This window comes from Echinops telfairi, unplaced genomic scaffold (assembly GCF_000313985.2).
Source record: "Echinops telfairi isolate 266 unplaced genomic scaffold, ASM31398v2 ScPeMD7_5592;HRSCAF=6446, whole genome shotgun sequence".
In the NCBI taxonomy this organism is placed as follows: Eukaryota; Metazoa; Chordata; class Mammalia; order Afrosoricida; family Tenrecidae; genus Echinops; species Echinops telfairi.
Window position 1 is genome coordinate 19420348 of NW_022109491.1, and position 25396 is coordinate 19445743.

Consider the following 25396-nt stretch of genomic DNA (forward strand, 5'->3'; position numbering starts at 1 on the left):
CGTTTAGCCTTCTGGAACTGATGGGTTGGTTCCAAAATTGACATAAAAGACACATGAATACATGTGTTCAAACACAGTTTTGAAAATAAGAATTACCGTATATACTCGAGTATAAGCCGGCCTGAATATCAGCCGAGGCAACCTAATTTTACCACAAAAACTGCATTAAAAATGTGCTGGAAAACTTGGCTTATGCACAAGTATTTATGGAAAGTTGGGGACTCACATCCCTGACCATAAGTCTTACTATAAAGTAATAATAATAAAGTTAGTGCAGTCTTGGCAAAAACAGACATGAGGATCAATAGAACTTTCTGAAGTGATAGAAACAATTTGCATGTGTTTTCCATACAGCTGCCTGGAGCCATGTGTGAAATATGGCTCGTTCATTGAAGAACTAAGTTTAAAATTTTTTTAAATTAAAAAAACATCTTTTAAAATAAGTAACTTTAAAGTTTCAATTTTAAAAAAAGGTTTTCAATTTGGTTATTGGAAAATAATTTGAGTATAAGAATTTACTTTCCAATTGTAAATTTATATGAGGCGAATGCACACCATTTGAATTGAAATGTGACTGCAAAGTGCACATTGGACTTGGAAGACTCTAGGTGAAAAAAAAAGTCAAATGGCTCAGCAACAATGTCAATATGAATCACATGTTAAATTACCTTTTTCTCCACCCCCAGCTCCCCCACCCCCCCAGTATATTTGGCTAAATAAACTATGCAGGCGCTTCTGGAAAGCTTTAGTTTCTGAAAAAAATCCATTACCTTTTCATTCCATTTTTTTCACACCCTTTTGAAGTCCCTTCAGCTATTATTAAAACCGACTTCATCTGTTTCTTTTAACTCTTTACAATGTGGCTACAACAAAATTTGAAATGACACATTTTGCTCACCTTGTATTTCTACTGACAGTGCTAGTCTGTACCTTCACTGTGATGGAGGAAGTAAAGTCACATGTATCTGTCAAAATCACAACTGCACACAGAAAATGGGTACACTTAGTGCATATAAAGTTGATAAAGATACGGAATTGGGGGTTGTAAGCATGTATGCACATATATACATAAGTGTGAAGATGTTGTGTGTGTATAACTGACTATCTTATTTGTGACCCCCTTGATAAAAACAATCAAGAATCGGGGGAGGGGGGGTGCATGGATGTCAACATACAAAGGTAAATGTTCCTCAAATCTGTGTTCTCAGATCTCAGTAGGCACTTCCCTTTTACGCGACTACATTAAATAATGTTACAGTTATTTAGTGTCTGCCTCCTCCACTAGCCTTTGTTATTTGTTCCCGTGGAAACCTAGCACTTACATAACACCATAGCAGTGTTCCAATGGCAACATGCTTATGACCTGGAAAGAACGGTCTCAGCTACCTTACAGGTGGTGCCTTTAGCTCCCGGAACGTCCCTGCAAAGCTGGCATTATTTCTCCCATTGGTCCGATGCAGAAACTGAGGGTCAGAAGGCCAGAAAGTCGATGGTGAGTCAGCCAAAATAACAGGGGTGGTGAGAATAAGAGCAACGCCCCAAAGCCACATCACTTCAACCTCCAAGCTTATCATTTCATCCCTCTCCGCCGAGAGGGACTGTCACAGTTGTTTGATGCATGACCGATCGAAGTAAAGATTCATATTCGGTGTTACAGCTCCCACCTCTCCCAGGGCCTCTCTCTAGACAGTCAGAAGATCAGGGGGGGTGAGGGGTGGAAGAATATTCCCTTCCAATTAAAATTTCTACTTGGGAGTCGGAAGAAGAAAAATAACCGAGAACAAAAAGCATGGGAAAGACAAAAAAGAAAGTGCTGAATCTGCTAATAATGACTAATTAATGCAAGAGAATTAATGTAACAGCAACTTTTGCATTTAAAAAAAAAAAAGCCAGGAGGTCCTGGAGAGGTAGGGTTTCCAAGTCATTTGGAGCCCCTCTCTTCAATTAGCCTTGCCGAAACCTCAGCATTCCATATTTCTGGCTATTTATTCCGTGCCCCATGACTGCACATCACCGAGCCACATACTACAAGAACACATCGCTTCAGATTTGCACTCGACCGTCCGAAGGCGCTGACAGCTCAGACCTGGAAGAGGCCGAGCCCCTGCGGAGTGTAGTTTTGGGGTTGGAAGGCCTAAGCCGTCAAACGCGCCTCCTTCCCGTGCTGTTTGCTTGGGTGGAGGTGGGTCATCCCAACAAAGGACAGGCAATTAAACGGTTACGGCAGACAGACAAATAAACAAAAGGCCCGAGAGCGTACAGCTAGCAAAACCCAGCTACACACTGAAGGCCTCTGAGTAATTTCCCCGCTCCTCTCTGCACTTGAAAAAAATCTTTTTGCAAAAGCAATTCCTCAAAGGAAGACTTTCAATCAATCTACGGCCTGGTGTCCACGGCAGAAATGAAGACACCCGCTGCATCGGTAGGCCCGTGCAAGCCTTTACAGAGAACAGGCTTTCAACACGCATGCCTCACAATCTGAAATGCAGAACTTGTTTAAAAGGCAAAAGTGGTCGTTGTAGAATTTCTCATAATAGCAAAATGTTGAAAAAACCTCAATATGAACAACAGAAGAATACTAAGCGAGCTAAGTATATCCCCTTTAACCCATTGAGCAGTGAGTGGCAACTCGGCTGAAGATGACACCATAGCGTGGGAGACCTTTACTCACTCAATATGTGGACAGCAAGGTTAACTTTAAGAGCAACCCGTGACACGTATGACAGGCCTGCAAAAAGTTGCTAAAAACAAAGCAAACAATTATAGAAAAAGAAGAAAAGAATAGAAGGGAGCCAACACCCAAAGAAGGGTTGTGTTCTGGTAGCTGTTTGTGTTCAGCTTGTCTTCTCTGTAAGCCCAGCACTTACCCAGGCCCCAAGTGAAGTGTTAGCAGCATGTTTCTATTCTAAATTATATAAACAAGTATATGTCCACTTATCGTTTTAAATTCTTCAAATAAATACCTTACTCTGACAGCATTTTCAATGTATGTAAGTTTCAAAAAAAAAAGCAAACCCGGGCTCAATTTCCTGCAGAACCATTCCATAAAGATTTAAGTCTTCCAATCATGCAAACAAAACACTGGTGCCTCTCCAGAACTTACCCGATCCTCTGGTTACGCTGTGCCCTCTTGGCCCACTCCAATTCCATTCCTACCCACATTTCTCACAAAAGACAGAGAAAGCGAGAGGGCAGGAAGGGAGGGGCTGCCTCTCTTGCTTCCAACTTTAGGACTCAGTGACTATACGAAGATGCTGCCCTCTTAAGGATTTGAGGATTGAGCACTGATCATGAAATAACAAAGAAAGGACTATGGAGAAAGCTTGGGTCTACTGGACACATTTCATAGCTCCTATGCTAGGCAGACCGCACACAGACACTCCGTTGCTACTGAATCAACAAAGGGGGAAGGGAGACAGTGATATTGTGCTGTATCTGACAAAAATAGGGGATCAATAAATGGGATAATAAATAAATGGGATGAGAGGTCTGTGGGTGTCATATACAAAAGGGTGGGCTAAGGTAAGAAATGAACACGGGATAAGCTCAGAAGTTAATGACTAGATTTCCCCCAAATCAATGCACTAAGAGAAGGGCAAGCTAGACGACATGCCCTTCAGTGGGATGGTCAGATTACCAGTTGACACCAGACGGTCCAAGCAAACCAGAAACAAACTTTTTATCAACCCTTGATCAGCTTATGTGAGGAGCTGTGGTGGCAAAAGGTCGGTGGTTCAACCTACTAGCTACTCGGTGGGAGAAAAGGCTGGGCAATTGTTCCCAGCAAGATGACAACCTGGGAATTCCTCCTCTGGGACAGCTCTACTCTGTCATGCACCCTCACTGTGACTGGAATCCACTGGGCAGTCCACAACAAGAGCAGTGGGAGCAGCCTCACCTCACACAGAAGAGACGCATGTACACATGCCTGAAGACCTTACTGCTAGGAAACGCAACAGAGTAACCTGTGTTCTTGAATCCACATGACCAGTGAGGAGCCAGGGACACAAAAGCTGGGAGAGCGCAGAGATGAGAACCTTACCTGAGCATGAGATTCATCAGCTGAAGCCCCTCTCCCTTCAGGAAACGCTCCCGATTGGAACTGAGCATCAGGCAGGAGCAGAGTGCATCAAACAGATTCTCCATCATCTCCTGCTCCTCAGCCGTGCTGGGATTGTGTCTTTTAAACACCTGTCAGGCAAAAGACAGCAGGCAGCACAGAGCCATGAGGGAATGTCTGTATCGGCCATCACCCAGCAAGTCACAAAGCCTGCCGGGCACCAGAACCCCACTCGTGAAGACGTGGAACCACATCAAGAACCTTGGCATCCACTTCCACTAGTCTCTGACTCCCAGGCATTCAGTCAGTTTAAACGAAACACACACACAAACACATCCAAACACTTAGCTGACCATTGGCTTTATGAGTAATCGATCGTTTCTGGGAGAGATTAAAAACTAAACCCCAAACACTTATATTTCAACTGTAAAATATAACATGGCTCTGCAAACGCCATAACAGACACAGGTAACCACACGAATAAAGGGAGCAGCCCTGCCCTGCAGTCGCGGTACCCAGGTGCAGAAACCGAACCCCGCCAGGCACCGCACACTGCCTGACCCAGCCACTGCCCTTTCCTACCAGAGCCCAGCACGGGCAAGTCTGGGCTCAACAGAAGGGAGAGTTTCCTAGTCACATGACGGATTGAAAGCAAAAGTGTGTGTTTGCCAAAGATGTACCACATGGTGGTGGTGGTGGTAGTGAGGACCTTTTAAATAGTATGTGCACACCCAGACAATCTGGTACAAAATGATCAATCAGCTGCCAGGCGCAAGACTAAGCACCTTCCCAGACCTGGAAGCGGATTCACGTGATAAAACTCTGCTGGGGGTGGAAGCCAAGCACTTGGGCTGTTTGCTTGAGAGCAGACGGTGTATGCAAACTGAGATCTCAGACACTCCAACACTCTCAAGCTCTCTTCCAAATGTTCTATTTTCAGCCTGGTTGCTGGAGGAGCGCAGATGAGGTTTGTTAGGAGAAATCTTCACACCATTTTCAGCATGCCAGCCGAAAAACATTCCAACTGGATTTACATCTTTCATGGCACGCAGGCGGCAATCTTCCCTTTCTCCTCTCAGGCTCTGGTACCACACGCCCTTCCCAACCCTGGCTGGTGCACGGGAACGTGGGCTTCTCGGGACCCTGGATGGACTGCCTGCGTCTCAATGGCAGATCGAAAGGAATGGAGCAGGACTTTGGGAGTGGGCTGACTCTGTACGTAATTGGGCATTTGGGGTCCAAGAACATACAATGACATCCAGTGACAAAGGGCAAGGGACTCAGAACAAGAGACAGGCCACGTCCCTCCAATGTGACGTCATCCTGTCAACAGACTTCCTACCACACTGGTCTCATCAGGCGGCTGGTTCCTGTCCACCAGCTCCAGCTCCACCCCCCACTTAGGACAGGCCCCATCTTCATGGCAGACAGGAAGCAGAAGAATTACTCACCGATAACTGCTGAAGAAGCACGTCGATTCCATCCAGCTCCCCGAGCAATTCCCTGTTTTCTAAAAGGGGCGGGAAAAGAGAGGAAGGGGGAAAAAAATGAAGCTAACTGTCAGATTTTACAGCCGTCTAACACTGATACATCAGCAAACAAAATCAATACAGCTTGACAGAGTACAAAAGCTGCACAGAGAGTGCGGGGGAGAGCAAGGGGATGCCGAAGGCAAGAGAGCTCGCTGTCATGATCTGAAACACGCCTGGCTCCTACCCTAACAGAAGATCAATGCCAAGAGGGCCCCAACTCACCGTCACTGTTCTGCAGCAGTATGGCCAGCACTTCACTGCAATACAGTTTGTTGCCATCGAAAGGCGTCTTTGCCTGTGGGGAGAGAGGAGAAATGAGAGAAGACGTTAAGGGCCTTGCTTCCTTCCCCAGGGCAAATTTTTCACAAGGACTGGGATCCGAGTTAGAGAGGAGGAGAGAAAAGGTGTGTTAGGGCCTGCTCCCCAGAGCCGGGACTCAAGTGTCACAGCGTGAAGCCCTAGGTGGTAGGGCAGATACACACGAGGGCTCCCGCACACTTCACGCCCAGGCATGAAAGTCCCTCTGTGACGTCTGCCTAGGTTCCCTCTTTGGGGTGTTCAGAGACCAGCGGTCCGGCACCCTGTAGGTGCTCGAGGTGCAAGTTATGAAGTTTTAAGACAATCTCTCCCCGCCCCGCCGAAGCTTCTTTTCACGGGTTACTATCCTCAAAGTAGACCCCAAATTAACTGGTATGCAATCAGAGAAAACAAAGTCGTCTCTTGTTTAGAGGAACCAAATGTATTTATAACTAAGTACTTCTTCCCTTTTAAAAAATGTTTAAATATTAATTTGAAATAAACCTACTGTTCCTAGGCCATAATCTGCCTACTATTTAAAAAGGAAACCACATTAAATATGCAAAAATGTGTTAATATTTTAACACCCAAATTGCTACCCACAATTCTTCCCCTGCTGCCTGTTCTGCTACTTGGGGACTTCGAAGGGGACACAGCAATTGCAGGGACCGTCTCTCCCAGCCGTCCACAGGGCTGCCCGAGTCTCACTGTTAACAGTTCATCGTGGATAAAGGGGCACAGAGAGGAGTAGACCCCAGGATATGCTTTATTTCCAGGACCTGCAATCCTTAAAACATGCAGGCACATAGACAATAGCTGTCCATCTGCAGTAGCCGTGCCACCTATGCCCAGTTTTTTGAGATGACAAATCATTTCCGTGCCTGGGAAGGGCAGGGCCAGTGTTTATCTTGGAGCGAACACTTCCATCACCGCAGCACCATTCACAGTTCTGCTCGGACATTGATTTTGCACTTAAGAAGGAAGAGTGGCCCCTAATGAAGCAACATCGGCCTCTTTCCCGTTTTCTGCTCACGGCTGCCTCGTCAAGTCTAAGTGCACCCCACAGGGCTTCAGGAGGCTGACCAGGTCTGACCCGCCTTAGATGAAAAGATCTGTAAATGCAAGGTCTTCCGTGTGCTGACTGCAAGGGATTGTGGCTCCCTAGGTAAGCTGGAAGCCTTGTTCCAAGACAGTCAATGGGACCGCCTCGGCCTAAATGCAATCTGTGATGTGTTTCGCTTTAAGAAAAACGGTTTTACAAAAATCAAAGCACAAAGGTGAGGAGCCAAGGAGTGATCCCCCATCTGAACCAAGGTGCTTGCTAACCCAATTACTGACTCAAGTCAGGCGAGTTTCAAGTATTGCTGCTATTAATTTCAAGGTTTAAATCTACCACCAACTTCCAGGCAGCTTGTCAAAGGTCTAGGCTTTTGTTTGAAGCAACACATTTATTGATCGATTACATTTGTATGTGTGTATTAAAGTTCACAGAACAGATCATCCGCTGTACCTTCAATACATAATATTTCACCTCAATCCCTTCAGTATAGCACGGCCCACTGCACCCTCCCTGCCTTTCCTGTCTCCATCTCTCCCTATTTCCTGGCCCTTCTACACTCTGTCCTTCACTCACTGCTGCCCCCTCAATCCCTAGTGGTCAATTATTGTGAGGTGTGCACCCATCGATGGTGCTATTATTCCCCTTATAGACCTGTCTATTGCTTGACTGAAAATTAGACCCCCAGGGTGAGTTCAATTCCAGATCCTAAGGGCTAGATTCTTGGGATTCCACAGATCTCTAACTGACCAGCAAGACTAATACCCCTTCATGATTGTGAGTTTGTTCCACATCTTTCTCCCGTTCCACCCAGGAGATTCCAATGTGCTCCTTTCTCAAGCAATGGGCAGTATTATCTGGGCACCATCGAGTTTTTCTGATCGCAGGGTGTGGTGGTCACATGGTCTATTAGTCCATTGGACTAAGTGTTTCTGTATGTCTTCAATTTTCATTACTTTAATTTCTTCTCAACAGGGAGAGACCAATGTTTGCATCTCAGATGGACACTCATGAGCTATTAAGATCTCAGTGGCAATTCACCTAAGTAGGATGAAGTCTTTGTGGACCAGAAATATGGCACATTTAAATGAAACAAACCAAAAAGCATCAGGCAACTACAATAATGGTCTTCTTGTGATTCCAGTGCCTCTTGGTCTTTTAGCTGATGTTATAAACTCTTGTGCCCGGAGTGTGAGGGAGCTTTCTCTTTCTTTCACTATACAGTTGTTGGGCTCACACCAGATGCCAGGCACAGAATGAAGCACTCCAGGAAACAGGTAAATTATACACGAACCTTGTTCTTTCATTGTTAATAGCATTTAAATTTTTTACAATGAATTAAAATTAATTCGATTCAGTTACACAATCATTTTCTCCCCTACAGGTCATGGACTTGCAATCAGATATACCTACACTTGAGACATGAGCATCCCACTACGATGTGCGTTACCCGAAGCCAGCAGTTCTCCAACTGTGGGCCCTGGTACCTGGGCATCATAACAAACTGATGAAGACACTGCAAGGGACTTGAAATTTTTGAGAAAATCATGGCACACAAGGCATCTGTTGAACAAGAATTATCGACTGACTTGAGGTACACTTGAAGCTGGGCTTGGGGGACTGTTGGGAGAAAACAACTGTGTGGAAATGTGGAACAGGAATAGGGGTGCTTGGTGTCCTGAGGTCTGAGAAGGTGGGTAGTACCCATAAGCCACTCACATATGTTAGTAAGTAAATGTTTTCCAATTTATATATATATTGGGTTTTTTTTAATGGCTAACAAATTACTAGGACATAAATACTTGTTACGCTTGGCCCTACCTCTTTGGTACATTGGTCTGTTGGGGATGTTTGGGCATAGGGGTGCCATGAAAACAGAATTATGGAGGCACTAAGAGCACCATGCATGGAGAATGTTTGGGAATTCCCAACTGTAAAGTGGAAATAATTTATTCTTTGAGGAGTTACTGTGAGAATTAAGTAAGATGAGAGACCCTAGTACACAGCAGGAACGGAACATTTTCTGGAAGATTGAATCAGAGAAACCTGGACTAGAAATCTCAGCTTTAACAGTTACCAGCTATGTGTCCTTGGCCCAATCACCCTACCTCTCTAACCAGATTCCTCTTACACTAAAGAGAATAAGTCAGCCCTTTCTCATGAGGGTGTTGTGTCAAATGAACCATTTACACCCAATGGCTGCGTTCTCCTCTACTGAGCATGCCAGTTTCCCCTCGCAATTCTCCAGCTTTTGCCATGTGACCCTTTTATAGCCAGAGCAGATTTCTTGAAATCAAAAACATCATCTCCTCTATTAAAAAAAGCAACAACAAAACAAATGCCACAAGGTAGGAAATCGATTCAGGAAATGGTATGATTTGGCCCCAGGATTCCCAGACCCTGAATCTTGCATTGGGAGGGCTGGGATGCTGGAGAGGAGGAGGTACCCGGGGTCTCCAAGGATCTCCCACATACTTCCCAGGTGGTTCGCACAACATGATTTCCCCTCTCTGGGAATCTTCCCTCCTTTTCACCTGGGGATAGCAGCATCCACTTCACATCCTTGTTAGCGAGAATGACAAACAGCACACGGAAGGCACAAGGAGGAGACTCTGGGCATTATGAGAGTCCATACATGACACTCAGCAGAGGAGCCATCCACAAGGATGACCACCACCACATGTCTAAAACCCGTGGAGAAGAAAGAACAGACACTAGGCCAGGTGGGGGTAGAAAAAAGTGTTCTTTTATGTCTTGCTAAAGACAAAGGTCACCAAGGAAATTGCGTTTCTGTTTAAACCTCAGCCAGAGATGACCATTGCCAAGCCTGCGCATTAAATACCAAGTGGGCAGGTGACAAAGGCATTCGGTCACAAGCAGGAAAGGGGAATTTGCTAACAGAACAGCCTCTTTGAGTCTGCACATTGAAGTGCTGCGGCTTGGTGCTTGTGGGGCTCTCTTCTATCCGTGAGCCTGTCGATCCGAAGTCTTTCAGATAGCAGAGTAATTATAAGAGTCAAGCATAGGTGTTTACTCAGCATGTCCTAGCCTTCCATAAAATTAAACTTCACCTTTTGAGCACAGCTGCTTTTTTTAAAAAAAGCAAGTCTAAGACAAAGATGTTACCGATGTTACCACCTGTAGTCCGAACTACACGTGATTTCTGCTGTCCACCTCTAGTACCTGCACCAGCAGGGGCAGATGCAGACCCCCGAGCCCTGCACAAGAGACTGTGCTCACCGACCTCCCACATCTGGTCACAAGGGGCTACGGGCTTGTAACCAGTTCTCAATTTATGAATGCATAAACGGAACATCCCAGAAGTTTTTGAAGCATCAGTTTAACCGGGGAAAATGGGTGAATGTGTGCGAGTGATTAAAATTGTTATTTTCCATAGTACACAACACCCGAAACAGTTGATATTTTCCCCAAACGGAACCACGATGTGGTGCCTCTCACACTACCTGCTAATCCGTTCAATACAATCATCAGCTACCGGCTTCTTCCTCATTAGAACCAATCTGCTTTGCTTGGTGGATGAAGAGAGCCATGTGTTTGTCTGTAAAAGTCAGACTCCCCATGAAAAAAAGGAGGCAGACAAGGCTGGAATGCCTGTCATCAATGTGCCACACACTTAATTACTCACGGGTTATTGGATAAATATATGATAGGCAGCATTGTGGCAGCGCTCTACGACAGTGGTCTTCAGTCTTTGCCGTGCATCAGAAGCCCCCGGAGGGTTTGTCAAAACACACACTGTTGGCTTCACCCCCACTCTGTACAGCTGGTAGGTAGGCCCAAGAGGTCCTACCAAGTTCTAGCAAGTTCCCAGGAGCTGCTGATGCTGCGGGCTAGGAGACCACATTTTCAAAACCACCAAAAGGAGATGCAAATATGACCGAGACAGAGTTTTTGCTCTCAGGTAAATTAAGAATATTAAAGGCACACACAATGGAATGGATGTCTCCCATGCTAACTCTGTAGGGCAGTGACTTCTGAAATGACAACTCTTTATGGCTGTAGAAAACCTCATCTCTCTCTCCCGAGGACAGGCTGGTGGTTCCAAACTGCTAGCCTGTGGGTCAGCAGTTCACCACCTAACCACGACACCACCAGGGCTCCTGGAGTGTCTTCCAGGTGCTGGTACTATCTCCACATCCAGTTGAAGAAAAAGTGCACCTGGAGTGTTACAACCACAAGAAAGAGAAGGGCCTTCAAAAAAATATCCCCCTTATTTTTCAAGTCCGTTTCCCCACGAACCTTTTGAAGCCCCCTCGTGTATTTGAATCTACATGTAACTTTCACAAGAGAGCGAGTGGTAATAAATGAAGAGAGGGCAGTACAGGCTGAGGGCAAAGAGTGCTGTTTAAAAGGGATATGAGAAAATTTCCAGAACATTGGAGCATGGCTCTGTATCTAACCATCAGTATGGGTTGGGGCGTGGCACTTAATCCAGACCTCGATTTGTAGTTTTCTATCTATGACGAAAGGTATTATTTTCCCTAAAGTTCTAAGCGTCCATGCCAAGTGATGTTAGGTCCATGGCAGAGTAGGGATTGAAGCTGCTATCGTGTTAATTCTGACTCACAGCACCCCTATAGGACAGGGCAGGACTGCCCACTGGGTTTCTAAAGCTGTACATCATCTTTACTCAGGTAGAAAGCCTCATCTTTCTCCCTGTGAGTACCTAGAGGTTTTGAACTGCTGATCTTGAAGTTTTTAGCCCAAGGCATGAACACCATACCAGCAAGCTCTTTAAGGTTGTGTACAATTCAGAAACAAGAAATAAAGGTCATTCCGGTGGGGAAAGTAGCACAGCGTGAATGAAGATAGACACGATGGTCAAAATAACTGTGACCATTGCAGGGCAGGTGGTAGGTCAGGAGGGAGCTCTGATAACTCACCCACCCATCACTTGTCAAGCTGACTCTGACCCACAGCAACCACACAAGACAGCATGCCTCCCTGCAGGGTTTCTAGGACTGAAAGCTACACAGAAGTAGGCTGCCACGGCTTTCTCTTATGGTGGATTGGAACCATCGACCTTTCAGTTAGCAGTGGAGTGCTTTAAGCACTGTGCTACCAGGGATCACTGGACTAGGTTAAGGGGCTTTAGAAAAAATAGGCAGAGAGAGAGAGAAAGCTATGCTGGAGACGACAGTCAGTACCACTGTAGGTTACATTAGGTTCCTGAATAGACAGACACTGGCAGACTGAAAATGGAATTTTAAATCAATCTGGGACTCACTCACCTGCAGGACTTTTCTAAAATAGACCAACATCAAGGACTGGGACAATGGGTCTGGGAATCAGTATTTTTTGAGAGTTCTGTAGGCAATCTTGATAAGGAACCCCCACTGAAACGCATTGTAAAACAGACTTTTACAACTGAAAAGCATCCTCACACTTGAACGTCAGAGACCCTGTGAAACTAGAAAGGCAGGAAATACGATCCCAGACAAGTTAAGGGACCAACTGCCTTCAGTTACACAACTACTAAGGAAAAAGTCTGATCTGGGTGCAGCCTTCTCGCTGCTGTGCTGCCATGTTTATGATGGCAGAGATGGTGACACGTGCTTCCCTAGATTAAGAGAAGTCAGAGCAAGGCACTGGTTCAGAAGTCATGCCTCCTTGCTGGCCTCACCCGGGGAGGGCTTGCTGTCGTTCATGCTCTGGCAGCACATTTCTAAGGGCACTCACTTACTTCCTAGTCAAATAACCAAATAGCATTTTAATGTTTAAATACCCTGGAACCTTAAAAAATCATTTTAGAGACGGCACACCCTATGCCTAAGAGGCAATAACTAGTCCACCAATGGACCCGCTTTATTACAGTCATCAGCGTAATAGAACCCAAGCCAAAAACACCCAAAGGTGTCAATTTTCTTCCCTGTCTGTACAATTTCAAAAGGCAAGTTAGATTCTGAAGACTGGAAAATTACAACAACTTTCAAAAAGCAGAAGAGGTTTAACATTCTGGTCTAATGAAGGATCCTTGAGGAATCCTTGAATCTGTACCAAGAGTCTCAAGAAACCGAAAAAAAAAAAAAATTTTTTTTTTAATTGGTCCTGATTTCACAGAATCAAAATTCTTTTGTAGAGTTAAGGTTTTGTTTCTCTAAAGTACCCAAACTAACACATTCTAATTCTGGTGTTCCAGTTGCCAGTAATTATCAATGTAACTTAACTGGACATTTGATCAATTTCAGAATGAATAAGTTGGTAGAATTTCCTCAACATTGACTTGAGTGGTTGAAGGGTACATTTGAATGATAGTTGTATTATCTGATCTTCTTATAGGGATATAAAATATTATCTAGAAGGAAATTCTCACTGCCGTGAGCCGACATTGACTCCTAACGACCCTGTCAGGCAGGGGAGAACTGGCCCTGTGGGTTGTCGAGATTGTACTTCTTTACAGGAGTAGAAAGCCAGGGTTTTCCCCCATGGAGCAGCAGCTGGTTTCAAACTACTGACCTTGTACTTAGCAGCCCAATGAATAACCAGTAAGCTATGAGGGCTCCATAGAAGGAAACGGACACTCAAAAATCAGCCGTTTGGGGACAATTTTCCAATATTCCAGTACCTATATACATATACTCTGACTTATCAACTCCTCTTCTAGGAATTTATCCTGGAAGTAAATTCAACAAGCGTGCAAGCAAAAATAGTCTAGGTATACAAGGATATGCACTGCATCGCTGTTTCTACAGTAAAAAACCATTGTACACTGAGAAATGGTTACAGTGAGTCTGGTACATCCATCCACTGATGTATGAAGCAGCCATTAGTTCAGCAAAACAAACAAACCGAGTTGCAACAAAATGCTGCATCATTCAGTTCCTGAAACCCCCTGTGCTGCCTGCATGGAAAACTTCTGAAAGGAAAAGCAGAAATTCCCAGTGGCCCTCTGGGAAGCAGGCCTGGAAGGGATCAGAAGAGGGACACTATATCTTTCTTTTTCGCATCTTCTACAACATAATAATTTGCTTTGACAACATGTTTAAATTATGTTCTAAAATATTAAAGGTTATCTGTAAAGTTCCTTCTTTTGAAATAAAGAGAACCAGCAGGTTAAGAGGTATCAGAACCTTCCCAAACAGAACCCTATGGCCCGGGACCAGATGTGCTCAGTGCAACCAGGTTTGTGCCACGGCCCTCAAAACCAGACTTACCTTCAGCCTCTTCAACAGCCACTGCAGAAGGCCCTGCTGGGCTGCCTCTGTACACATCTCGGGCCGGAACTCAGACATGTTTTCCACAATAGCTGAAGGGAAATAAATAATTGATTGTTTAGCAGGGCAACTTGGTTTCCAACGGACCAGCTTCCTTTCCAGATAGGCCTTGGACGTCTCTCCCCACGTCCCTGCTTCCCTCCCAGCCAGATGCTCCGCTGTCATTTTTACATTAACCAGGGAGTTGCTGTGGTTTGGGCTTTTGTCTGGTTTTCTCTTTTTCTTCAAGGTGTGTTACACTTTACACACGGGAAGCTCCTCACTGGGAACGATCGGAATCATCTAAGCAATCTCTGGTGAGTCTCTGCTAATCGGGGGAGCAGCACGTGGACACACCTGAGAGTGTGCCTGAGAAGCTCACTGAACAGGGGCCCCGAGCCCTGCGACTTACAGAGGCAGAGACCTTAGGAAACGTCAAAAACAAAACCAGCAGACACAAACCCATTGCTGCCCAGGTGATCTGTTCGTTCCTGAATCGTCCACTTTCAGTTCTCCTTTGCACATGTATTTTTTTTATCATCTGCCAGCCAAGACACTGCACAGTGGGCAAGCATGGCCTTTTGTAATTCAACAAAATGATAGAGCCCATTTTGGCTGAGGTGCCTACCAGGTAGTCAGAGGCAATGGGGGTCTGCTATCTCCCACAGCAGCCAAAGTGCTGCTTACTGTAAACATTTAAAAACAGGAGGCAAGAAAAAGCAAAACAAAAAAGGCAATTCCATAACTATGATACTAAAAAAGAGCCTAGAATAAGAAATTCCCTATGGTCTCATCCTTTCATTTCCTCAAGGCCCCTTCTGTTCCAGAACCTAGGGTATCTCCCATGTTACAAGGAAGATAGGGTTCTGTGTTCTCTGAGCACACGTCTGCGCTCTGAAGGAGAAAGGAAGGGCCGAAGAAAGGACCACACTCCCCATCTTCTTCCTCACGCCCTCACCGTGTCAGCCTTGCCAATGACACGGCAAAGAGGGACTGGACAGGGGTGCAGCAGAGACCCCTGACAGAGGAGAATCCTCCCAACACCCTGAATTATGTTCTTTAGAAAAGAAGAGGGGTGGGGATCAACAACTCATTGACTCTGATCTCCTATGCTTTTATCTTATCTTCCTCTTCTGCTGACACTGCAGATGACTTCCTGTGGGCGCCAAAGAATAAAACCCCAACTTCTTGTCTTCCATAATCTGGATGAACGTAGGCCCCCCCATCCCCTCCCCGCAGCCCGAGCTCATTCCCGCGCATGGCTCCCAGACTTTGCAGCTGCTGCTCCCCTGCCCAAGGCCGCTTCTCACACTTCTCCACTTGTCAAGCGGCACCTGTCTTCATCATATTGGGTCCCAGTCCGCGACCTGCTCCTAGCCGGCAATTTAGAGAGGCCCCCTCTTTATTCCACAGGGCCTTTCCTTCGCCCATGAAGCCTTTCGGCACTGTGCACTGTATTTCCTTTCTGTCGGAGGAATTCCCGTTCGGCTGCCCTTGAAGAGGCCAGCCATACCGACGGCATCTTCAATCTACCCGGCGCCTAGCACAGTGTCTGACAAACACAGGCGCTTGGGGGGGGGAGGTGGGCAGAGGGGATCGAGTCTCCTGAGTGGTTGGCAGGTGGCCAAGATGCCACTACACGAGGTCTCTGCACACTGCTACTAGTCCACGGCTTTCTCCACGACAGCGGGCAGCCCCCCCACCCCCTTTTATTAACAGTCAGTTAAGACTTTGATAAGCTTGCTGCCAGCAAAATCCAGCTGACATATGGTTAGCTCTAGCCAACCGGTGCCGACTCCCAAATTATAGCTCACTAGGCTCTCTCTTCTCTTAGCTCCCTCGGCACTGCATCTTGCCCTTCTTTATGATAATCCTCGTCGAGGAGAGGCCGGAACTACAAGAGGAATCCGTGGTACACACAAAGGAGCGGGGAGAAAATCTAATCTCATCAACATTTCTGCTTCCACTGGGCCTCGTCCATTTCTCAAGCTCTGCTTACAGATATGTCACCTCTAGTTTCAAAAGACAGCGACAGGCGATAAAGAGGACTACCCGAAGGTGCGGTTTTAAATAGGCCACTGGCTGGGCAACTTCGCAATGGTTAGGGCTGGGGAAATTGGAGGAGGGAGAGGAGAACACCACGGAGGAAGCTGCTGAAATGAGCAGATGCTGAAAGCCGGGCAAGATGTCAACTCAGAGCTGAACCAGCCAACGGCACCTACGAGGAGAGGAAGACCGGTCTCTTTTCCAAACAAAACGTCCGACAGAGCTACACAGTGACAGTGCAGGAAAAGGCGGGAAGGAAACATCCACACGGAGGGAGAATTTTAAAACTCTACAATATTCCTTTTCCCAAAGCAAAAAATGGAAAGAAAAAAAAAAAGGCCTGCTAACAAGGCACTGTGATTTGTGCCCCGGAGGGTTACCAAAGCCGTGGCTCTATGGGCAGTGTAGGTGCACGAGGAAAGGCCCCGCCCTTCTGCTACCTCTGCTACGGTGGAGCAACTTCGATGGCCACCCAGGCCCCCAAAACAAGCGCAGAGGGACCCAGGGATGACCGGGCCCCCTTCTCCTCACCCAGAGTATTGTGGACCCCATCTGCTTCTTCTTTCACGGATTCGTCCAGGCGCTCCAAATTCTGCACCAGCAGCGCGACTACCTGCCCGTCCACCTTCAGGAGCAGAAGCAACAGGAGACAGGGCACAGCATCACAAAACAGCCCGCAATGTCCCGTCCCCTCACGCTGGCCGGCTTCCCACTACTTTCTCCTTCTGCCTCTCACATTGGCTTTCCAGTCCATACTCCATACACACTTTGATTCGTGACGTGGATTGTTATCCCCTCCGATGTAAGAGCCCTTTCCCCACTCGCCCCATGTTTACTGATCCCAGTCCTCGTTCTCTCGTATCCTTTGTGGCCTTGTGAGCTTCACACCTGGACAAGTGATGCCCTTCTGATATCGTACGGTTGATGGTTCCAAAGAATGTCTACCTCCCTGGTGCTACAAAGCCATCACTTTCTAGGCCCTGGGTGCTCAGTTCTAGGATGATTAAGGACCAAAGTCTCAGGGACTCCACCAGTCTCTCATCAGACCAGTGAGCCTAATCTTTTGTTTGGTTTTGAGTTTTGTTCTGCATTTCCCCCCTCCATCCAGGACCTCCTACTGCAATGCCTTTTAGTGCAGTCAGCAGAGGTAGCTGGACACCAGCGCGTTCACCTGGGATCAGGTCGTGGAGGCTGGCCCACATGACCCAGGAGGACTTTGGACTAATTGCTTCCTTGCTGCTAGGATTTTCTTCACCCCGCTTTGCTCCAAACTGTCCCTTACACAGCTATTTGCCAGCCTTCGAGACCCAACTGCTCCTCCACAAAGGAGGATATAGAATTTTGTGAGCTGGGATGGCAGTTGACTCGGGGTATCCCCTGAGATGACTACCCTGAGCCCGGGCCTCGGCCCAGCAACTCATTCCTTCCAGGGGGTTGGTTGTGGCTACTACACGCTGTGCTCTACTACACTCATGGAGGTATGTACGACATGTATCAAGGGGAGGGTAAGTCAAAACACATTGCTACTGGGGCTCCAGTTCAAACGTGTTTAGGCATGTCTCTGTGATCAGCGGGCAGCTTCGGACAAGTTCTCGCATTAGCAGGCTTGTCTCAGTCTCACTATCCAACCATCTCGGTGCCAACAAGTGGATTCTGACTTAGGAAGGTGTTCTGAGGCTGCAAAGCCCTGTGGGAGCAGTTAGTCTCATCCTTTTTCCCTCACAGCAGCGGGTGGGTGTTCTTGAACCACCAACCTTGTGCCAAAAACTCAAACTCATCACCTACGGTGCCTTTAAAAAGGGGGAGAAAAAAAAGAAAAAAAAAGGTGCTGTGTGAAGACGAGCTAGCCCAGTGGAAGCACAGGCTACCTGGCTAACTCCTGGGGTGTGTTTTGTTTTTAAACAGGTGCCATGAGTCAGAACGAGGGTGAGGCATAGCACACTTTCCGTTTCATCTTTATAACGGAATCCCATTTCGGAAGTGTGAAACGAAAGAGCACCCTGATTATGCAGTAGGTTTTGTTAGGCTAAAGGCTAAAAGTAAAACCAAGCTTCCAGCCTCTGGGATGAAATCGTGCTTTTACTAATTCCTGCTCCCTTCCGTGCACGATTTGGGTTCTTAGAGAGACTGCTCTCAGGGAACCATGGGCCCACAAAGCAAACACCTTTCTCTGTTATCCAGAAGTGTATCTACCTGGTGGATTTCTAGGTAGGAAGTCAATAAGGAAACTGATGTCTTAACATAAACAAATCTGCTGCACATCCCGGTGTATCCCTAGGTTCTCACTTAAGAAACGGGGCTGCGCTGCACAGATGAGATGGAATGTGTGCTCTGCCTCACCCTTGTTCTGACTCACAAAAACCTCGGGCAGGGACTCGTCTTGAACTGTCCTTCAAAGTCTATCGAAATGCCACACAGGGCAGACACTCAGAGAAGGTGCTGGATGTAAACCAACAGAACACTTAGGTGTGCATTATAATTGCCTCCTCCCATGTATCACTCCACTCACCCCCGTGCCATCCTCACAGCTCTTACAGGTGAGACAACAAAGGTTCAGAGGTGTTAATTAACCCGGCTAAAGTCACAAAGCGGGTGGCAGGGGTGACCAACTCCCAGACTCTATTTTTCCCCATTAAGCCCGATCACTTCAGTGTCAGAAGGGGTGAGAAGGGCGTGATCTCACCTAACGGACACTTCCTAAGCATCTGTGTGCAAGGCCACCCATGGGCCCAGCTTGACACAATGCAAACCAGCCTGAGGGTGGAGGGTGATGGCCAAGAGGGGCGATCTAGAAACGAGGCTTCTCTCGTCTTTCAGGGCGGGGCTCAAGGGAAGTATTAGGACGCAGCGGAAATGACTAGCTAGTTTGTGATACCTTTACAGCCAGGGGTGAGTTAGACTGGAAGGTGGTCTCTAGGGGGGCTTGAGGGGGAGACACGACACTGGTCCCAGAGAGAAAAGGGCCCACAGACATAAGTGGGAGTGGTTGTCCCCTCTTACACAAGGAGACAGACAATCTCGCCCTCACATCTCGCAGCCACGAGAGCTTCACCAAAGAAACCCAACTGCAATGCTGCCCTTCACTACTTGGACGATTTGGGTGTCGGCGAGAAAACGGCAAATCATCCGGGGAAAATATGAACCATGTCACCGTCTGTTTTCCTCAAATTCACCCTGATTGACTTGTAATCTCCCTCCATCCGCACGCAGCGGACTCGGCAGTCCACTGGGCCTCCCGAGGCTTGCCGGGTCTGCAAGCTGCTTCACAGGTTTCGATTGCTTAGTGCCGCTTTATCTGCATGATTTTATTTATTTTCACTTTTCCTCCTCCGTGAGCCTTAGTTATGTGTCTCCTCTCTGCGGTCTGGACAGTGGCGGGGACAGTGGCAGTGAGCCACCCGCTCAAACCCCAGAGCTGAATGGCTATGGGTAGATAATGGGTGTCAGGCTAGGGGGAAAGTGGTTTGCTTGCTCTGGAAATCAAACTTCTTACAGGCAGCCTTTTGAAGCTTGCAAAGTGTGAAACTTTATGTTTTGCTGGGTTAAATGCAATTTTATCTGATAGCAGGAAGGCCAAAAGCAGTCAAAATATATTTAGCTCAGAAAACCCTTGGAAAAACATTTCTATTATGCATAGCTCTGGCTATTGCCTAAGAAGAAGCACAAATTAGCATTCTATCCTGTTTGCCTTAATCCCTAGGCTTGGCCTTCATGCCTATTTGGGGGTGGGGGTGGGGTGGGGGGCTTGTGACTATCTGAGACTAGAAACAAGTCCTGCTTAGGGATTACAGCACCAGGCAGAAAAAAGCAACCCTGGCCTTGAAAGTCAGGACTGTATCACATTCGACATTTTCTGAGAAGACATTAGTTATTGCTGCTTGTTAGTGGGGCTCCTAAACAACATTCAGCCAGATTTTGTTGAGACAAAGTTCAAGGGCAGCAGACAGAGCCTTTTCCACTTGACGGCAAGGATGGATGCAAGACAGGAGGGATGGGTGGTGTTGGTGGGGGGTGTTTGAAGGAATGCTGCTTTTCTGTCTGGTCCAATCAACCTATTAAGTTTTCTCAAGATTTAGTTTGTCCATTTACCAGGAGTTCCAGAAACTTCATATTAAAGCAAAACCTATCACCTTGAATCTTAATCAAGCAATACTTTTTGAGGATGCATATGATAGTATCCAACCAAACTAAACAAGCCCACTGTCACCAAGTCAATTCTGACTCACAGAGGGACCTCACATAAAGTTTCCAAGAATATGGATCTTTACGGGAGCAGAGAGCCTCATCTTTCTCCCAGAGGAGTAGCAGGTGGGTTTGAACCACCAATCCTTTGCTTAGCAGTCCAATGCTTACCTGACAAGTACCACCAGGGCTCTGTTGTGGTATTTGATCATCATGTAAAAGGTAGACTTGTTTGCAACCTGCCTAATCATATTTTATCCTTTAGAGAGCAATTTTGGAAGCTGACATCTCTACTGGATTTAACAAGAATCACAAACCTAATATGATGGCCCACATTTCATCATCCCTCCAGTTGTCCGAGCTAAAACCCAGCCGTGATTCTTCTCTTTCCTTGACCTCTCAGATCCAAGCCATCAACAATCCTCTACTCAACCTTCAAACACAGCTCAAATCCCCCTCCTTGGCCCACTTCCACACAGCTGCTCTGGTCCAGGCCACCACCCCCTCTCACTTGGATGTAAAATCCTAACTTGCCCCCCTGCTTCTACTCTTGCTCCTCTGATCCGTTATCCACACAGCTGCCAGACCGTATCACGCTCCCTTACAATCATCTAATTACTCCCTTCACACTGGGCATTTCACACCAACTTCTTATCAAGGTCTACAGTTTCTACATAAGCTTTCTACATTTTATTCATTTTTTTTTTAAAGTCTCATCTTAATTCCATGGAGCAGCTGATGGTTTCGAACTGCTGACCTTGTGATTACTAGCCCAATGTGCAACCCACTACACCACCAGGGCTCCTATCTTACATTTCAAACTCCTAGACTTGTCCTTTCAACAACTTCATTGTTCTTTTCCATAGACCCTAGTACCTTTTATGCTGTGTATTAATGTAACATTTTATTTCCTTACATCGTTGATATTATTATTTTGGGGGGGGGGGTCTTATGTCTCCTTTCCAGACCAGATGTCTTCACGTAAATCTTGCCTGAGATACAATGCGCACAAGGACCTCTGGACTCCAGAGTCCAGGTGTGACGGTGAAGGCCTATGGTGGTGACTGCTCCTCCCTCTGCCGGCTTCATAGCCCAGCCATACTCCTCACAGCCGCCGATGTCTTCCCCCAGAGGCCACTGTGAAAATCTGCACCTTGCACTCCTTGATTTTTGCTTCTATCATGGGTGATGGCTCCATTCTCATTTCCACAGAAGCTTGCATCTCTCACAGACATTCTCGATATGTTACCTTATGTTCTCAATACTTATTGCATCCTTTTAAAATTTACAAAACAAAACAACACCCCCCCAAATTTCCTATCTTTGCATATTTCAGTTAGGCCTGCAACTTCTGGTGGTGTGGGTTAAGCACTGGACCTGTTGGTTAAGCGTTGAACTGCGACACACAAGGTCGGTGGCTTAAACCCCCCAGCCACTCTGCAGGAGAAAGACGAGGGTGTCTGCTCCCGTAAAGATTGACAGCCTCAAAAAAAAAAAAAAAAAAAAGACTGACAACCTCAGAAACCTTATATAGAATCACTATGTCTGAATCAACTCAATGGTAGTGTGTTTTTCTGGGTTTGCCACCCTTTGAAGTAGCTGTCTCATGCTCTGTACACAACTGTCGTTCAGAAACATCTCACTGTGTGGAAGATGACACATGTAAGCTTACCCTGAAATGTATAAGGTGCTTATGGAGTCCAGGCATAATACCTTTGTAACAATAATAGCCAACATTCCTTGGGTGTCTTATTCTGTGCCAGGTACAGTTCTAAAGACTTACTTAAAATTGTCTTACTTTAGCTTTGCCCTGTATGTTAGATACTATTGTTAGCCCCATGTTACAGAAGAAAACAAATTGAGAACAAAATGGATAGGTAAGTGACAGAGCCAAGACTTAGACCATGCCTCTGGCGGGAATCACACTCAGCAAAAACGAGCTTATCCACGGGTATCTATAACCCACCCAGAGGCTCAAGTTAGGCTTTCAAGAGTGAGAACGAGGATTCCAGGAAACCAAGATAAACACGGCATGCCAACCCAGAGGCAGAGTGGCATGGAACAGTCAAGCGCGTGACGAACTATGGGAACCGTTCTATAGAAAAGTGACTCCAATTAGATCAGTATCCCCAAGGAGTCCAGCCTTTGTCAGCGAATCACAACAGAGCACCGCCGGGACCCCGCCCACCCACGACTTCTCAGAACAGCGCCCCTTTCCCCAGGTCCCCACGTCAGTGTGTTGCAGGGCCCAAACGCTCACTGCTTTGCCTACGTGACAGCAGTGGCTGTGACCTGAAATGTAAAACCCAAAGCTCCCGGAGAAGGCCAGGACAGCTCTGTTTCCCCACACATGTGCTGCTCTATTGCTTAGCATGTCCACCTGGGAAAGAGACCGGCAGTACTGCAAAGTGCACACCGCATCAATTCTGCTCCGCGCCCTCTAGTCTCTGCTCAGCAGTCCCAGGCCTCAGAACTGGCCTCAAATTAAAACCGCAAAGACAACTCAAGCCTTGCAATATTGAGAATACTTATCGAATTTCTTCCTGAATGCAGCACAAGGGTAGTAAAAAATAGATGGAAGACCACCCACTTGTGCTGACCTTTAATATACGCTGATGGCTTCTGATGGTTGCACACGAACACTTAAGACGCCGGAGTTCAGAAATGCTCGACTGGTTGTGATTCACACCAGACCCGACAGCATAAAGCTATGAGTCGAAATCTTAAAATAGTAATATTAATAATAAAATACTCCACATGACAGCCAGCAAACCCTGTACAGCAGCTACTTAATGGCTCCCCAGGCTGAGGACAAACTGTTGTTGTCCCGTGCCCCCCTCCCCAACCCAAACAATAAAATTGCTAAGATCCAGCTTTTGTCGGTGGGCTTGGCAACACGGAAAACACAAAAGGGACTTTGTGAGCACTGCTGTCTCCGGGCCGTGTGACAAGCAGCAGCCAGGCTAGCTGTTCCCTGCTCTCTGCCGCCTCTGTTCACACAAGCAGAGGATAGTAATTAAAATCAGCCCGGGGACCAGGCGGGAGGCTTCGTCGGGGCCACTGTAATTAACCTCTGGAAGGTAAGCCTGCACAGATGACACTGCGGGGACACAGGGAGGGAGCAGGGGCCACAGCCTGCCTTCAGATGCTCCTCAAATCACAAGGACACCCCAACATCATCCTTTTCTCTCTGCACAGTTGTTTAGAGGAACTAGAAAGGCCTGGAATTCTATACAAGTGGCAGCCCTCTCCAGGAAAGGGCTTGTAAGAAAAACGGCCATAGAAATTTTCATCAAGCTCAGTCACAGATGGCCCTGCTGGGTTCCGGCTGCACGCTCCGGATGAGCCAGTTCTTCATATCCAGTGGGTTCGTAACCCCGTCATTCACAGCAAATGCCAGCAGTGGGCATGGCACACGGGGCTCTCTAGGGTCGAGAACCTTTAGCAAGAAAGGGCAAGGGGGGGTGGTGTCTCATGCTTCTGAAGGCCTCGGAGTCATTTGGGGCACCACAGTCCCATCGATTCTGACCCGGAAGGTCTGGGAGGGGGGGGAGACCTATAAAAGCAGCCTAATGAGCAGCTCCGGTGCTTCCAGTGCAAGTGGAATCTCTGATAGTCTGCAAAACACACAACACCAGGGCTGGCTAACGCTCTTTCCTGATGGAAGAGACCAGGTGAGATGGAGGGGAAGGGGAGAGAAAGGAAGAGAATCATTAGGGTCTTGAGGAGGGTGACAGCTTGGTGGGTGGACAGAACACCGAAGGATGTGTCAGAGACGAGATCCCCTTCTGCCCCTGGCCAGGGCGGGCCCTCCACCTCTCAGACAGCCGTGTGAGAGGGACTCTGGTGTGGTAGGGACAGGCGTGGCGGGGACCCGGCTGAGTGGCCAAGGGGAGGCTTCCTCTTCCTTTCCACATGAGCATTTCCTCACCCATCAGCCTCCATTAGACTCGATGGGGCCCGGCGGGGCAGGCTCTGGCTCATACACCGCCTCCTTCCTATTGGCTGCTCCCTGGGATGACAGTGGAGGAGGATATCACGGGCCCAGCTTAGCCGCCACAGAAGGGGTGGCTGGGTCTGCCTTCTACAGGCAGGGACTGTGGCTCTGGCCTGGCTGAGCGGTCTAGTGACTGCTCCCTGATTCCTCTCTGCTTGCACACCTGTAAGGTATATCCTAATACCCGTCTCTCCTTCCCGCCCCCTGGGGACTAGAAACCCGGGAAGAAAACCCAAACGTCTGGGAGAGTTCTTTGCTAAAAGGTGAAGAGCAACACACGGTGGAGTGGAGGGTGGGGGCGGGGAGAAAGCACAGGCACCTGGAGGCCAAGGGCACACCGGTTCAAGTGCCCAGTGCGCGAGCGGGGCATACCATGTTGTGTGTCTGCGCTTCAGCTGCGAGGCTGTGCATGCAAATGGCCTCGGCGATACCCACCTGAGCTGCTCTTGGTAGAAAGGATGAGAAAGGGCTTGTCGACAGCAGGTCTCGACAACCCCTCACCTAACAGAAGCCCAAGTGGAGTGAGTGCCCCACTTAGGGTACAATCTTACTCTCAACATCCCGGGCTGCTCACAGATCACTGTACCCAGTGCCACCGCCCTAGCCGGCTAACCCCGACGCAAACCCACAGCGCCCCAACTTACCAGAGCGTCGATGAGGACTTCCGCCCCCTCTTCACTCTCATGGAGGGTGTCGATGTCTGTGAACTCCTGCAGCAAATCCACCACTGCTATGGACACATGTGAAGACGGTTAAGGAAAGCACATGCGGATCGCCACCCCGCCGACGTTGGGGGGAAGTCACCTGTGAGTAGCGCCAGGCTTATGAGCGCCTCTTCTGCCGGGCCCTTGCCGCCGCCGCGGCGCTCGATGCGGATGCGCAACAGGCCCGCTTTCTTTCGGATGCCTTCCCAGCGACTTGCTCCTCAGGTGCGCTGCCCTTTGCAGCGTTTTCAGAGCTTTGGATAGCTCACGCAGGTCTCCTTTCCAGTGAGAAATAGGCCGGCACCCT

At 47.5% G+C, this 25396-nt stretch overlaps 1 protein-coding gene across 1 annotated transcript in view; it reads right to left on the reverse strand.

The window, feature by feature from the left end:
• The window catches only part of CTNNBL1 (catenin beta like 1), a 174012-nt gene that overhangs the window by 86909 nt on the left and 61707 nt on the right, over positions 1–25396 (reverse strand). The window contains exons 5-10 of the mRNA XM_004697979.2: positions 25030–25127; positions 16738–16831; positions 14122–14213; positions 5815–5887; positions 5512–5570; positions 4043–4191 (exon numbers count right to left, since the gene is read on the reverse strand). Coding sequence (XP_004698036.2) covers positions 4043–4191; positions 5512–5570; positions 5815–5887; positions 14122–14213; positions 16738–16831; positions 25030–25127 — 565 coding nt within the window. The remainder of the gene's footprint in view (positions 1–4042; positions 4192–5511; positions 5571–5814; positions 5888–14121; positions 14214–16737; positions 16832–25029; positions 25128–25396) is intronic.